Source organism: Trachypithecus francoisi, unplaced genomic scaffold (assembly GCF_009764315.1).
Source record: "Trachypithecus francoisi isolate TF-2019V2 unplaced genomic scaffold, Tfra_2.0 Lachesis_group0, whole genome shotgun sequence".
Lineage (NCBI taxonomy): Eukaryota > Metazoa > Chordata > Mammalia > Primates > Cercopithecidae > Trachypithecus > Trachypithecus francoisi.
Window position 1 is genome coordinate 15,951,716 of NW_022681453.1, and position 16,400 is coordinate 15,968,115.

General features: G+C 47.0%; 1 protein-coding gene across 11 annotated transcripts in view; it reads left to right on the forward strand.

Annotated features, from left to right (window-relative positions):
• Positions 1-16,400, forward strand: part of LOC117080711 (zinc finger protein 875-like) — a 42,215-nt gene that overhangs the window by 17,211 nt on the left and 8,604 nt on the right. For 2 of the 11 annotated variants that reach the window (XM_033205958.1, XM_033205970.1), the window contains one exon: positions 542-4,308. The exons of 2 other annotated variants lie outside the window; for them this stretch is intronic. In XM_033205958.1, the coding sequence (XP_033061849.1) occupies positions 1,216-2,331 (1,116 nt within the window). In that variant the 5' untranslated portion in view covers positions 542-1,215 and the 3' untranslated portion in view covers positions 2,332-4,308. Of the gene's footprint in view, positions 1-538; positions 5,192-7,968; positions 8,176-9,615; positions 10,228-16,400 lie in introns of those variants that run through there. 7 more of the 11 variants (XM_033205967.1, XM_033205961.1, XR_004435941.1 and 4 more) reach the window with 6 other exon arrangements.

Below are 16,400 nucleotides of genomic sequence, written 5' to 3' on the forward strand. Positions count from 1 at the left end.
GAAGATAATTTTAGTATAATTGTAGATATTTACAGAGCTGAGGATGTCTCAGATGCCTACTTGGAAGATTCTCTGTTGGGATAATATATAGAATAGATTCAGCTGTGGGTTTTTTTTGAATTAAAGTAAAATATGTAATAGGTAAAAATGGAGTGCAATGTATAATCTGAATCTAATCACGGGATACATCAGGAACTTTTTTTGTGACGGCATTCACCGTGTTGCCCAGGCTAGTCTTGAAGTCCTGAGCTCAGGCAGTCCGCCCACCTTGGCCTCCCAAAGTGCTGGGATTAACAGGCATGATCCACTGTACCCGCCCTTTGTATTATTCATATTCTTGCAGCTTTTCTGTCTGTTTGAAATGATTTCCAAATCAAAAGTTTGAAGAAGTTGAATGGAAATACAGGTCCTGCATAGCACATCTTGGGGAGAAAGACTTTACTCATTTAGAATGATTAATGGGCCAGGTCTTACCATAAAACAGGAGCCCAGTCAGCCCTTCCTGTGACTTTTCTGACTGGCAACTTTCTGTCTTCAGCAGAATCAAAGCCAGAAGTCCACACCTGCCCTTCTTGCCCTCTGGCCTTTGGCAGTCAGCAATTCCTCAGCCAAGATGAGCTACACAATCATCCTATTCCAGGTTTCCATGCAGGAAATCAGCTCCACCCAGGAAACCCCTGCCCAGAGGATCAGCCACAGCCACAATGTCCTTCTGATAAAAATCACAGGGGGGCTGAAGCAGAAGATCAACAAGTGGAAGGAGGCGTCAGACCCTTGTTTTGGAGTACAAATGAGAGGGGGACTTTAGTGGGATTCTCTAGCCTGTTCCAGAGACCACCAATAAGCTCTCAGGGAGGCAACAGAATATTAGAGATATAGCTCAGCCCAGCCCAGAATGCAAGCTCTGAGGAAGTAGACAGAATTTCCAAGAGGGCAGAAACCCCAGGGTTTGGAGCAGTCAGGTTTGGAGAGTGTGCACTAGCTTTTAACCAGAAGTCAAACCTGTTCAGACAGAAGGCAGTCACAGCAGAAAAATCTTCAGACAAAAGGCAGTCACAGGTGTGCAGGGAGTGTGGGCGCGGCTTTAGCAGGAAGTCACAGCTCATCATACACCAGAGGACACACACAGGAGAAAAGCCTTATGTCTGCGGAGAGTGTGGGCGAGGCTTTATAGTTGAGTCAGTCCTCTGAGTACACACACTGGGGAGAAATCTTATGTGTGCAGCCAGTGTGGGTGAGGCTTTAGCTGCAAGCCATACCTCATCAGACATCAGAGGACACACACAAGGGAGAAGTCATTTATGTGCACAGTGTGTGGGCGAGGCTTTCGTGAAAAGTCAGAACTCATTAAGCACCAGAGAATTCACACAGGGGATAAGCCTTACGTGTGCAGGGACTGTGGCCGACTCCTCCTTTGTAAGGAGATCATGTCTCAACACACACCAGAGGATACATTCAGATGAGAAGCCTTTTGTTTGCAGAGAGTGTGGGCGAGGCTTTCATGCTAAATCGACTCTCTTACACCAGTGGACACATTCAGAGGTGAAGCCTCATGTGTGTGAGGAGTGTGGGCATGGATTTAGCCAGAAGTCAACGCTCAAATCACATCGGAGAACACACTCAGGGGAGAAGCCTTATGTGTGTGGGGAATGTGGGTGGGGATTTAGCCGGAGGATATTCCTCAATGGACACTGGAGGACACACACGGGAGAGAAGCCTTACACGTGCTTTGAGTGTGGGCGAAACTTTAGCCTCAAGTCCGCTCTTAGTGTACATCAGAGGATACACTCTAGGGACAAGCCTTATGCATGCACAGAGTGTGGGCGAGTCTTTATCACGAAATCACAGCTCATCAGACACCAGAGGACACACACAGGAGAAAAGCCTTATGTCTGCGGAGAGTGTGGGCGAGGCTTTATAGCTCAGTCAACCCTCCACTACCACCGGATTACACACTCCGGGGAGAAACCTTATGTGTGCAGCCAGTGTGGGCGAGGCTTTCGTGATAAATCAACTCTCCTCGCACATGAGCAGACACATTCGGGGAGAAGCCTTATGTGTGTGGGGAATGTGGGCGGGGATTTGGCTGGAAGATACTCCTCAACAGACACTGGAGGACACACACAGGAGAGAAGCCTTATGCGTGCATCGAGTGTGGGCGAAACTTTAGCCACAAATCCACTCTCAGCTTACATCAGAGGATACACTCGGGGGAGAAGCCTTATCCTTGCACGGAGTGTGGGCGAGGCTTTAGGAGGAAGTCACAGCTCAACATACACCAGAAGACACATTTGGGGAAAAGCTTTAGAGGTGCAAGGAGTGAGGATGTGATTTTCGCAAGTCAGCCATCAGCCACACCAGCAGAAATGCTCAGGGAGAAGTCGTGTTTGTAAGGTAATGTGGACAGAGCTGTACGTGGACATCATTCCTTGCCACATGTCAGAGGACACACTCGGGAGAAGCCTTCTTCATGGAGTGAGAGTAAAGTGTTGGCTGGAAGTGGCCCCTTAAGAGATACTGGGAGTCAAATCTATCCACTGTACACCCACCCCACTCTCGTTCTAAGGGCTTTGGGGACAGCCTTCTGACCACTTACATTCCTGCAGATGTGAAGATGGCAGAGATCTAACTTCTCAGGGCAGAGCTGTCAAGTGACGGTCCCCTTAGAGGAATGGTCTTTGCATCTGACTACTTCCTCCTGCAACTGTGTTCTTCCATTGGCTTCTATGACAGCCTCCTGCTTTATTTTTTTCTACATCTCTAGCCTTTGCTGTGTCCTCTCCTACCCCACCTTTAGATTTTACTCAGAGTTCAGTTTCCAACTCTACAATCTGAGGGACTCCTTAACCAGGTCCCCTTCCTAACCCTCCAGTCCCAAGTCGAAGATTCTTTAACCATACTCTAAAAGTTCTTCAGACTCAGGACTTAAACGTTATAGCCACACCACCTTGGCCTTCAATGACAGGGATCTAGCAATGCCACATCATTGACCTTCCAATACCAGGTTTAAGAGTTTTTAAACACAGCCCCTCTTAAATCGTCCAATCTCAGTACCCAGTGTTTTAGCCATGCTCGGGTGGCTAAATTACATCCAGGAATAGTGCTAGGGCCTTTAGCCATTTGTCTCTCCTCACACTCCCAGGGCCCATATGGCCCAGGTTCTGACAGTTTACCTTACTCCCTTGGCCTGGGGCTGGCCCTAACTGACACCCTATGTCAATGAGTGTACCTTGGAGAGCTGTCCACTCAGGCCCCAGTGCCTTTATTTGCTAAGAGACTGCCACAGAAAAGAAGGGGAAAGATGTTTGTGTAACCTCAAAATACTTAGGCTTGGTTTTGATGCTGGAGAGGAAGAAGGACTTGGAGAGAGAAGGAATGGCTGATCCAGAGGCTTTTGTCCACTCCCTCTCACTGGAAGTGGTTGATCTCCAGGGAATCCCCAAGGTTAGCCTGGTTAGGGGAAGGGCTAGGGGTACCTGGAATGTAGGATCTCCCCACTGCCTGGCCTACCACCCTAATGCCCATTTCCCATGGCCTGAGCTAAAAGCCACAGGAAGTGTCCATGGCCTGAGCTAAAAGCCACAGAAAGTGTGCGTATGTGTGTGTGCAGGGGTTGCTGTGCAGGGGAAGGGTGGGACACCATCATTCCACAAGACCTCGAAGTTACTTCTCCCATAGAAAAACAAAAGTGGAAAAATTAACGATCAAACAACTACTTTAAATATGAGGGGGAGAAAAAAGTGTTCATTTTCTATTAAAATCCATGTAGGCACTGTAGAGACACCGCACAGGTCTGGTCCGGCAGGAGGACTGTCAGGTCCAGGCAGTCACAGGAAGAGATTGTAAGATGCAATAAGTCTTTTTGAATTTCTCTTCAAAGGGTTTAGCCTGTTAACTTCCTTATCCTTGTTCTCAAACTCAACTTTCTTGTTCTTCCTTGCCTCTAGTTACTGTAAACAGCCTACCCCCTTCCTGTCAGCTCTAATCAATAACTCACATCTGTTCCCTTGGTTACCGGTAGCCATTGTTCCTCTGAAACTACACACTACACCTCTGTACCTCATGTCCCCCTCCCCTTCTATATTTAGGAAAATATGTGCAAGTGGCCAGTTGGGTCAGCTCAGATTGTGCGGTCCAACCCCAGCCCATGGGGGAGTGACACAGAGATAGGGACTGTGTTAAGGATAAAAAACCCCTGGTCTCTCTCTCTATGTGCTCGTGTGATCTTAATTGACACAGGTGGCACCCTTCTGTAGAAGTAAATTACCTTGCTGAGAGAATTAAACTTTTGCCTGAGTGCTGGTTTTACTTCATGGCACCGAGCATTTATTCCTGGAGCATTTTATATCCAGCAATTCTAGGGGCTCGTCCGGGGTCCCCATTCTTCTTTGGGAAGGGGTCTTCAGTCAACCTACCCAGGGGAGACACAACCCACCGCCCTGTTGCCCTGGCCTCAGGGACAAGAGATTGAGACCCACCTGTTGTGACGAATAAACCTGGACAGACTGTCAACAACGCAGGGAAGAAAGACTTGCAATACTGCGGTGACCAGGTAGACTGCACAGACCAAGGTAGAAAACATCACAGGGGTGACAAAATACTTCTCTAGTGGTTTTGTGGGGGTCGGGGCATTCTGGAGGTTGAAAGTGCATGAGGCCGGGCGCGGTGGCTCAAGCCTGTAATCCCAGCACTTTGGGAGGCCGAGACGGGCGGATCACGAGGTCAGGAGATCGAGACCATCCTCGTTAACACAGTGAAACCCCCGTCTCTACTAAAAAATACAAAAAAAAAAAAAGAAAAAAGAAAGTGCATGAATGGTAACAAGCACTACTGCTGTGCGGAGTGAGTCCAATCTGCGGTTCCATGGTCATCTCATATGGCTTAGGGTGGCCCTTTAGGGGTCCTGTCTGGGATTTATACTGACCTGCCATCAATGCTAAGAGTGACCTGGAACATTCCCTCAAGGGAAGCAGCCAGAGTGGACAGTGAAAGAAGGGTGCAAGGAACCTCCAGCAGGTGGAGCTAAAGGATAGGTGAATTGAGCCTTAGCAAAGCTTTCAGTGAAGGACAGGCAAGAGATCCCTAATATGAGGGGTTGAGCCACAGCAAGCCCCTGCTAGGCAAGAGATTCCTAATATGAGAGATTGAGCCTAGCCAGGACCCAGTATGGTAAATAATACAAGCAAAAAAAGATAAAGTTAGCAACAAAGATACACTGCCTGATAGTCCCCGAGGTCTCAAAGATATACCACCTGATAGCCCCTTAGGTCTCATGCTAAAAGGTTGGAAAGATAACAAGAGAACTAAACATAAGACAAAGGAACATGATAAAATAATTGCTGTTCTATTTGGTCTCAAAGACCTATCCTCAGTCCCTCAATCTTCTGGCCAAAGTTTGGATTGACTAAGGGTATACTATATCAACTTTTAATTAAACATGTAAGTAATAAAAGCCCAGTTTCGGCCGGGCGCGGTGGCTCAAGCCTGTAATCCCACCACTTTGGGAGGCCGAGACAGGCGGATCACGAGGTCAGGAGATCGAGACCATCCTGGCTAACATGGTGAAACCCCCTCTCTACTGAAAAAAAAAAAATACAAAAAACTATCCGGGCGAGGTGGCAGGTGTCTGTAATCCCAACTACTCGGGAGGCTGAGGCAGGAGAATGGCGTAAACCCGGGAGGCGGAGCTTGCAGTGAGCTGAGACCCGGCCACTGCACTCCAGCCTGGGCGACAGAGTGAGACTCTGTCTCAAAAAAAAAAAAAAAGCCCAGTTTCTCAAGAAGAACTGGACTATGCTCTTTGTTGGAAGTGAAGACCTGTCCTCCCTTTTCCCTTATGCACCTGCCCCTACTGTAGAACCAGTGAGAGAAGGGGGGGATCCTGGCAAAGAGAACAGCACATGGAATCCCCTAGACCATCCTCCACCTAATACCCCTAGTCCCCCTCCTAATACACCCAATCCTTCCCCTCAGGCCCAGCCTAAGTCATCCTCCCAAAAAGAACTCCTAATTCGCCAGGTAGCCTTTGCTGAGCTAGTAACATCAAGGATCCACTGCAACTTGTCGGCATCGTCCCACCCATAGTACGCCCCAGTGGCAGGCAAAGCCCATGCTCCTGCCCCCTGGCTGGTCCAAGGTCCCAGCACCATATTGACAGCGGCTCTGCAAGACACATGGGCCAGGCCCCAGCCTATGCCCCGAGCAGACTGCATTATGGGACATCTGCCTTACTTTTGCCAAGGCCAAGTAATACGGGGCCTAAGCCTCAGCTCCAAGCAGCTAGGTATCCCTGCAGCTAAGTTCCTAAGCAAGTAGTAAATAATCTTTCAGCTGATATATCCACTAGCATTTATTGTGGTCAGGTCAGTGTTAAAAGTAAAAATATCCACCAGAAAAGAATTTTGGTTCTTTAAAGTCACTTTTTTTTTTTTTTGAGATGGAGTCTCCCTCTGTCGCCCAGGCTGGAGTGCAGTGGTGTGATCTCGGCTCACTGCATGTTCCGCCTCCCAGGTTCACGCCATTCTCCTGCCTCAGCTCCCTGAGTAGCTGGGACTATACAAACCCGCCACCACGCCTGGCTAATTTTTTTGTATTTTTTAGTAGAGACGGGGTTTCACTGTGTTAGCCAGGATGGTCTCGATCTCCTGACCTTGTGATCCACCCACCTCGGCCTCCCAAAGTGCTGGGATTACAGGTGTGAGCCACCGCATCCGACCTCTTAAAGTCACTTATATTAAAATGTGCTAGCAGAAAAGAATTACATGTGTATAAATAAGTGTGAGGCTATCCTGTTAAAAAGGATGGTTTAACATTAACTACTGATAATTCGTGTAACCTAGCAAGTTTCTTTTTTTTTTTTTTTTTTGAGATGGAGTCTTGCTCATCACCCAGGCTGGAGTGCAGTGGCGTGATCTCGGCTCACTGCAAGCTCCGCCTCCCGGGTTCATGCCATTCTCCTGTCTCAGCCTCCCGAGTAGCTGGGACTACAGGCGCCTGCCAACGCGCCCGGCTAATTTTTTGTATTTTTAGCAGAGACGGGGTTTCACCGTCTTAGCCAGGATGGTCTCGATCTCCTGACCTTGTGATCCACCCGCCTCGGCCTCCCAAAGTGCTGGGATTACAGGCGTGAGCCACCGCGCCCGGCCACAAGTTTCTTAATGAGAGATCCAAATCTAAAAAGAAGGCACACATGTTTAGATTTAACTGATTACCATACACACGTCCGGCCAAACAAGAGAAACCCCCTTCAAAAGTGATTAAGGGAAAAAGAATGCAACAGGTGTTCAGTGATTAATAAAAGTTCCGAGAGAAAATCAAAGTGTTTAGTAATTAGTCTATTCAAATTTATAAGCTGTCTGCACTTAGTCAAGCTTTAAACTACCTGCAGGACCCGGAAGGATCCATCTATACTAATTCTAAATATGCTTTTACGGTGGCTCATACATTTAGAAAATTTCAGACTGAATTAATAGTAAAAGTTAAAGCCTTGTTTATGAGGAGTTAATCACCGAAGTGTTAAGTAACCTTCAATTACCAGAAAAGAAAAAAATAGCTATTGTCCATGTCCCCAGGCACCAAAAAGCCTGTCTTTCAAGAGTCAAGAAAATAACCTAGCAAATCAGGTAAGCCAGAAAATAACCTAGCAAATCAGATAACGCTGCAGGAGCGTTTCTCCTGTAGGCGCTAAAGGGAACTCAGAGAAATGTTATTCAAACCTCTTATGAAGGAAACCTCTTATCCCTACCTACATTAGAGGACCCATTAAAGACCCCAAGCCATGTATAGCACAGTCAAAGTTTATATGTGTATAGGAATTTATACCCTTAGCCAAACAAGTCTAGAGACTTGGTTGCCATAAATCAAATGTCTTCTGACTTCCTATTACCCTACTAAGAATCCAAACTACCTCTCAAAGCAATCCAACATTCCTACATACTTGGTTTATACTTCCACTTTCTCTTCCCTCAGAACTCACAATTTTCCAGTACAGGCACCACCCCTAGAGTTTCCAGTACCTCGACACCAGCCTGAGGAGCTGGCCTAGGGCCTCTAACCACTGAAACTGCAGTCCAAACAGCAAGAAAAGGTGGACCAATCACACCTGAGTCAAGAAAGCACCGCCATTCCTGAAGTCGTGGGCCATTATCCAAGGGAAAAAAACCCCTCAAACCTAAGGTTAAGAAAAGTTTAGGCCGGGCGCGGTGACTCAAGCCTGTAATCCCAGCACTTTGGGAGGCCGAGACCGGTGGATCACGAGGTCAGGAGATGGAGACCATCCTGGCTAACACGGTGAAACCCCGTCTCTACTAAAAATACAAAAAACTAGCCGGGCGAGGTGGCGGGCGCCTGTAGTCCCAGCTACTCCGGAGGCTGAGGCAGGAGAATGGCGTGAACCCGGGAGGCGGAGCTTGCAGTGAGCCGAGATCCAGCCACTGCACTCCAGCCAGGGCGAAAGAGCAAGACTTCGTCTCAAAAAAAAAAAAAAAAAAGAAAAGTTTAACACTCTTATCTATTCTATTCCCCTTTCTTCTTTCCTCATTCTCTTGCTGACCTTGTTATCAATGTAACTAGGTCAGACTCACCCCAAATCATTATCTTTGATGCTTGCCTTGTCATGCCTTGTCAAAAGGATGAACACGGGGAAAGATATGTCTCTACTTTAGAAAAATACCTCTGCCCCAGCTGGGTGCGGTGGCTCATGCCTGTAATCCCAGCACTTTGGGAGGCTGAGGCGGGTGGATCACGAGGTCAGGAGATCGAGACCATCCTGGCTAACATGGTGAAACCCCATCTCTACTAAAAATACAAAAAATTAGTCAGGCGTGGTGGCGGGCGCCTGTAGTCCCAGCTACTTGGGAGGCTGAGGCAGGAGAATGGCGTGAACCTGGGAGGCGGAGCTTGCAGTGAGCCAAGATCACGCCACTGCACTCCAGCCTGGGCGATAGAGCAAGACTCCATCTCAAAAAAAGAAAAAAAAAAATACCTCTGCCCCTTCAGAGAAGCCATTGACCCCGTGCCTTGCTCATGGCGGGGGTACCAAGGCACCCTAAGTTGGGAGATATGTTCTCAGTGGGCAGATGTCATCCTAACTACCAGAGAATATGGTGGGACCTCCCCAGAAAGCTGTACCGACCTAAAATCTTACCTCCGCCTTACCAAAGGAATCACCCCCTCTAGTTGTCAACTTGACCACTGTAACCCAGTAACAATCTCTATTAATGCCCCTACGTCCACCAATCCTGCGCCCCCTTTAGAACGCTTGTATGGATTAGGAGTGGAGGCCAATGGATATGACCATATAGGCTTCTTTAAAATACGTTTTGTTGACCCCCCTTCTTCTTCTTTATCCGAAACTTCTACTCTACCTAAAAACAACGCCAAAGTAAATATTGTAGAAGTAAAAGATTTAAGACAAAGCCTAACAACTGAAACAGGATATCAAGATGTAAATGCCTGGTTGGAATGGATTCAATATTCTGTCCGCATGTTAAAAAAAAAAAGCAATTGTTATGCTTGTGCGCACTGCAGACCAGAGATCCAGATTGTCCCCTTTCCACTAGGTCCACTTTGATCAACCAGGCATGTGCTGTGTGCTAGTTTTTTTTTTTTTCCCAGGATTCCACAGCCTGGAGCAACAAATCATGCCAAGCGCTCTCTCTGCTATATCCCAAAGTCCAACACCCTGTGGGTCAGCCCCTGAGGACCATCCAGCTTCCATCTCCCAATGTCAACTTCACCTCATGTCTTTCACAACAGGGGGAGAATTTGGCATTCCTGGGAAGCTTAATGGGACGCAGTGAGCTTAAGCCCTTCCAAGAGCTTACCCATCAGTCTGCTCTTAGTCATCCTCCAGCTGATGTATGGTGGTATTGTGGTGGACCCTTACTGGATACTGCTAAGTAACTGGAGCAGTACTTATGCTCTTGTCCAATTGGCTATCCCTTTCACCCTGTCATTTCATCAACCAGAGAAAGAAAAACCACAACACCGAAAAATAAGAGAAGCCCTTATCAGTCTTTTGACTCTCAAGTTTACATAGATGTCATTGGAGTCCCACAGGGAGTGCCTGATAGGTTCAAAGCCCGAGACCAAATAGCTGCAGGATTTGAATCCATATTTCCATGGGTAACTATTAATAAAAATTTAGCTTGGATAAATTACATCTATTATAACCAGCAGTGGTTTATTAATTACACCAGGGATGCTATCAAAGGAATAGCTGACCAATTAGGGCCTACTAGCCAAATGGCTTGGGAAAACAGAATAGCTCTAGACATGTTATTAGCCGAAAAAGGTGGAGTCTGTGTTATAATTAAAACCCAATGTTGTACCTTCATCCCAAACAACACTGCCCCGGATGGGAGCATAACAAAGGCCTTGCAGAGACTTACCACTTTATCCAATGAATTAGCTAAAAATTCTGGAGTCAATGACCCCATTTGAGGATGACTAGGAAAGTGGTTTGGTAAATGGAAAGGAATCATGGTGTCGGTTCTTATTTCCCTTGCAGTTGTAGTAGGCGTCCTCATTCTCATTGGGTGTTGTGTCATACCATGCATCCGTGGGCTAATACAAATAATTGTACAAACAGCACTTACTAAAGCCTCCATTCGTTCTCCTCTACCTTATTCAAGTAAGCTTTTCCTTTTAGATCAAATCAAATGGTAAAGCCAAGACATGTTTAAAAAGTTTGAAGAGAAAGGATCATAAGAAAATTAAAAGGGAGGAATTGTAAGATGCAATAAATCTTTCTGATTTTCTCTGCAAAGGGTTTAGCCTGTTAACTTCCTTATCCTTGTTCTCAAATTCAACTTTCTTGTTCTTCCTTGCCCCTAGTTACTGTAAACAGCCTACGTGCCTTCCCATCAGCTCTAATCAATAACTCACATCTGTTCCCTTGGTTACCTGTATCCTTTCTTTCCCTGAAACTGCACGTCTTACATGCTCCACCTCTGTACCTCACATCCCCCTCCCCTTTTATATTTAGGAAAATATGTACAAGTAGCCCATCGGGTCAGCTCAGACCAGTCCGGCCACAAGCCATGGGGGAGTGACACAGAGATAGGGACTGTGTTAAAGATAAAACCCCCTTGGTTTCCCTTGTTCTGTGTGCTCTTGTGATCTTGATTTACACACGTGGCACCCTTTTGCAGAAGTAAATTGCCTTGCTGAGAAAATTTGCCTGAGTGCTGGTTTTACTTTGTGGCACCGAGCATTTATCCCCAGAGCATTTTATATCCAACAAGATGCAGAGGGGACCTCTGTCCAGGCCAGGGCCGATGGCTTTGGGTGCCTTCTAGTCAAGAATCACCCCTTCCTTTGTCTCTTTGAAAAGAGGATGAAACCAGGGCTGTAATGGCCTCATCTCTGCGGTAACAAGCTCGAGATGTTGTGAGATCTTCGCAATAAAGGGTTGCAGGTGAAGGAGAGGGTGGGGAAAGGAGTAGCTGAGTCTCTGGTGTAGGGGCTGACAGCTCATTTCTGAAGGATGATAGTGTAGCAGGATGAGCCGCAGACAAAACTCCTCAGACACTGAGTTAAAGAAGGAAGGGGTTTATTCGGCCAGGGGCATTGGCAAGACTCCTGTCTCAAGAGCTGAACTCCCCGAATGAGCAATTCCTGTCCCTTTTAAGGGCTCACAACTCTAAGGGGGTGCTCGTGAGAGGGTCATGATCGATTGAGCAAGCAGGGGGTATGTGACTGGGGGCCGCATGCACCAGTAATTAGATCAGAACAGAACAGGATAGGGATTTTCACAGTGCTTTTCTATACAATGTCTGTAATCTATAGATAACCTAACCAATTAAGTCGGGGTCGATCTTTAACGACCAGGCCCAGGGTGTGGCACCAGGCTGTCTGCTTGTGGATTTCATTTCTGCCTTTTATTTTTTATTTTTTCTTTCTTTGGAGGCAGAAGTTGGGCATAAGACAATATGAGGGGTGGTCTCCTCGCTTAATAGGAGGCCTCATTCAAATGACTGCAAGCCCCAGTAAGTCAAACTGAGATCAAGGCAGCCTGTCTCACTGTCAACCTCATCCTTCAACCCCACCCTAAGGTTCCCTGGCTCTGCCCATTTTTTGGTTGTTGTATTTGGCCCTCCAAATCCTTCATCCCATTTCCTTGAGCTTTGTCCCTCAGTGCAACTTCTCCCTCAGCACACACCTAGGGACTACTCTTTATCCCTCCCTGCGGACTTATTCTTCAGCACTGAATTCTCCCTTTGTTTCCCAAATTTTATTGAAGTGGTGCCCGCAGGGTAGGATGATGGGGAAGAGTGCTTTGGGAGGAGCCACAGAGGGCTCTGGAGGGGCTACTTGCCACCTCTGCTGCTTGCCCAACATTTGGGGAATGAGGATAGGACTTCCCAAGGTCGGTTCAGCTGTCACTGATCTCCTACCTTCTCCCTCTCTGAGGAATGGCTCCACCTCACTTTGCCAATTTTAGCATCTTAATGGTCTGCATTTAGAGGCCACTTTCTCATAAGCCTTTGTGGGAGTGCTCGCTCAGTGCAATCCCAGGGGTCTTGGTTTTCTGCAGCTGTTCCTTTCCAACATCACTCCCTTCTCTCCCCTGCCTTGTTAACCCTCCTTTCCCATCTTGAAGGGTCCCTTCATGTCTTGGCCTCAGGAATTCCTCTTTTTAGGCCTTGGAGTGAGGTGAGAATCAAGATCTCCACAACTGACTCCTGTGATTCAGATGCTGGGTCCCATGGTAAACCTCTCCAAGAAAAGAACCGGCAAGGGTGGAGTGAGACTTGGGCATTTCTAATGAGTCTTCAAGGGATCATGGGCTCTCAGAACCTTAGAACTCAGGACTTGTGAATCCTGCATAACTCCCGGAGAACTGAGATAATGCTGGGCTCAGATTAGGAATCCGGGGCTGCTCGCCTTTGGGGGAAATGAATCCCACTGTTCACCCTGACTTGGGTGATTCAAGGGCCCTGATTCCCCAGGGCCATGTTTGATTAAGAAGAATAAGCCCGGCCAGGTGCGGTGGCTCATGCCTGTAATCCCAGCACTTTGGGAGGCAAAGGCGGGCGGACCACAAGGTCAGGAGATTGAGACCATCCTGGCTAACACGGTGAAACCCCGTCTCTACTAAAAATACAAAAAATTAGCTGGGCGTGGTGGCGGGTGCCAGTAGTCCCAGCTACTTGGGAGGCTGAGGCAGGAGAATGGCGTGAACCCAGGATGCGGAGCTTGCAGTGAGCCGAGATTGCGCCTGGGTGACAGAGCGAGACTCCGTTTCAAAAAAAAAAAAAAGAAGAAGCCCAAAGGAGAAGTTGTGGAATGATGAATGCATGGGTGGGAGATGGTTAGATGAGGGTTTGAACTTGGAGATTCCAATTCATGGGGGAGAATTTTGTGTGATGGGAGCCTGATAAATGAGAAAATCTGTGAAATGTTCTAATAGATACTGGGAAGAGGTATCTGTCTTTTGAAATATCCAAGCTTTTATGGATTTCTATATTACCTCTTGTTCTCAAGCTGAATCTATACTGAAGATTTAAAAAATCTGGTATATCTGGGCCAGGCACAGTGGCTCACATCTGTAATCCCAGCACTTTGGGAGGCTGAAGCTGGCAGATCATTTGAGGTCAGGAGTTCGAGACTGGCCTGGCCAACACAGTGAAATCCCATCTCTACCATCTGATCTGTTCCCAAGCAAAGAAGAGAGACTACCAAATATATGATGTTGGTAACAATAGCATGCCTGTCTTATAGATGAGCGAATAAAAACAAATGTAGATAACTTGGCCATGTTCACACAGCTAATAAGTAATGGTACTTGGCTTTAGCCTGGGATTCTGGAAACATCTGGAGTTTGGGTCTGAGGGGTTGTTCTGTTCAATTCCTTGTCCCCAGGCAGCCTGGTCCTTCAAATTCCTCTGGTCTCCTAAAATCTGACTAATTCTGGCCAGGCGCGGTGGCTCACACCTGTAATCCCAGCACTTTGGGAGGTCGAGGTGAGTGGATCACCTGAGATCAGGAGTTTGAGACCATCCTGACCAACATGGTGAAACCCCATCTCTACTAAAAATACAAAAATTAGTGAGGTGGCTGGCAGCTGTAATCCCAGCTACTCAGGAGGCTGAGGCAGGAGAATCATTTGAACCTGGGAGGCAGAGGTTGCAGTGAGCAGAGATCACACCATTGCACCCCAGCCTTGGCAACAGAGTGGGACTCCGTCTCAAAAAAAAAGTCGAATTCTGATACAAGCAAGATTTAGGTGTCTGCTACACCAGACCCATCTCCAGGGACCTCTTATGTGAGATTACAACGTGGCCTATTGATATTTTCCAAGCTGGAAACCTCTATGATAAGGCACTGCAGAAACAGTACCTGGTGAACATTTGTACTTCTTATCCCTAGAACATTGGATCCTTCCAGCTTAGAATTCCTTGTTACTGGGGACAGAGTGGGGAGAGGTTTCTACCAAAGAGCACAGGAAGTGTCTGCTAAACTAATGCTGTTACTAACTTGGCCGTTCTGGCTTTCCCATGATGGTAGGCTGGCAGGAAAAGGGAGGAGCCATTATACTTACATAGGTCATTGACCCTGATTATCATGCATTGGTGATGTTGCTACTCAAGTTTATTTGAACCCAGGAGGTTCTGTGAATGCTTCCATACCCAGGCATAACCATCAGTGGGCACTTGCAGCAATCACAGCTCTCTATCAGGGTAAGTCAGCTAAGGCATCTGACCTCTTGGAAGTGAAAGTCTGCGTTTTCCTAGGAGGTAAGCATCTTTGACCTGTAAAGGCTGGCTCTGGGGGCAGGAACTATAATATGGTTGGTAAAGGAGGGAGGTAATAAGAATCAATTATGGCTTCAGGCCCAGTTGTAATGATGGGAAATGTTATCTTTACCACTAATCCACTTACGTTCAGTTTTAAGTAGAGATCGTGGCTCACTGGGTTCTTGCCTGGCTCTGTGATATGCTGAGCTACATGCAGAGCTGGCACACGGGCAGACCCAAACACAGGCAGGGGAGGATGGCACTGGACAACTTTTAGGCCCCATCTCACGTCCTTTTGGCTCACATTCCTACCCTGACCATAGCTGCACTCAGGTGAAATCAAAGACCTCTTCACCGTTTCTTTCTTGCTCCTTGAAGGAGCTTCTCTGCTGATGCAGTGTGGGAAGCCTGCAAGAGCCCCTCAGCCTTTCTGGTAGTAGGCAAGTCTGGGACTGCAAACGGGTTAGGTCTCCCTGGCAAATCACTGACAATGGATGATGGAAACCAATGGGCAAACAACCAGCCTCCTAGGCTTTGGTGGCAGACAGAGGACCACCAACTAGATTGAAGCCCATTGTCCACAGTGGTAACCAGCTCAATACCCTATGCTTGGGATGGCCTTCCCTTCTCCTTTCTTTTATTCTTTTAGTGTCCCGATGCCTGTTTTCTGATTTCCCTTCCTAAAATAAACTACCTGTACACAAGTTGCCATCTCATGCTCTGCTTTTGGGAGGCCCTGAAGCGTAGTGTATTAGTCCATTCTCATGCTGCTAGTAAAGCATACCTGAGACTGGGCAATTTATAAAGAAAATAAGTTGAATTGACTTACAGTTCACATGGCTGGGGAGGCCTCACAATCATGGCTGAAGGCAAATGAGGAGCAAAGTCATGTCTTACATGGTGGCAGGCAAGATAGCTTGTGTAGGGGAGCTTCCGTTTATAAAACCATCAGGTCTCATGAGACTTACTCACTATCACAAGAATAGCACAGGAAAGACCCAACCCCAGATTCAATTACCTCCCACCAGGTCCCTCCCACAACATGTAGGAATTATGGGAGCTAAATTCAAGATGAGATTTGGGTGGGGACACAGCCAAACCGTATCACATAGACACAAGAGCTGTTAAAAAGACAGGTGTAAGCCTGTGACTCCTGGGACCACTAAACCAGAGGAAGAGCTCTCACCTGAATTATAATTTGTGTTGGGAGGGTTCCCTTTCAAATTTATATTCTGTGGGAACTCATAATCTCAGTTGTCTTCTTACTCTCCTGTATCCTCTGTTCCTCTCTTTTGGCAAAGAACTAGAGCCTATAAATCAATTTATGTTTTACCAGTCCTTCAAAATGTCCATAAGCTGCCAAATTTCCCTAAACTTGATATATTTCTCCTTAAGTCACAATCAAACTTAAGGAAACAGTCTATACTCATTGTCCTTGTTTCCTTAAATCCAAGTTCTCCATTTTATTGCAATTTTTCACTTACAGGATCATCTAAAATTTGTGGGTGAGGTTTCTTTACATTGGAAATGTGTAGGGAAACCCCACCTGGAACATCCAAAGATGGAAAAGAGTTGGGGGTCAGAGCCATGGATAAGATACAAACATCCCAGATTGAGACTATGTAGGAAAAACATGTCTAGTGTCTGGGAAGAGATGTT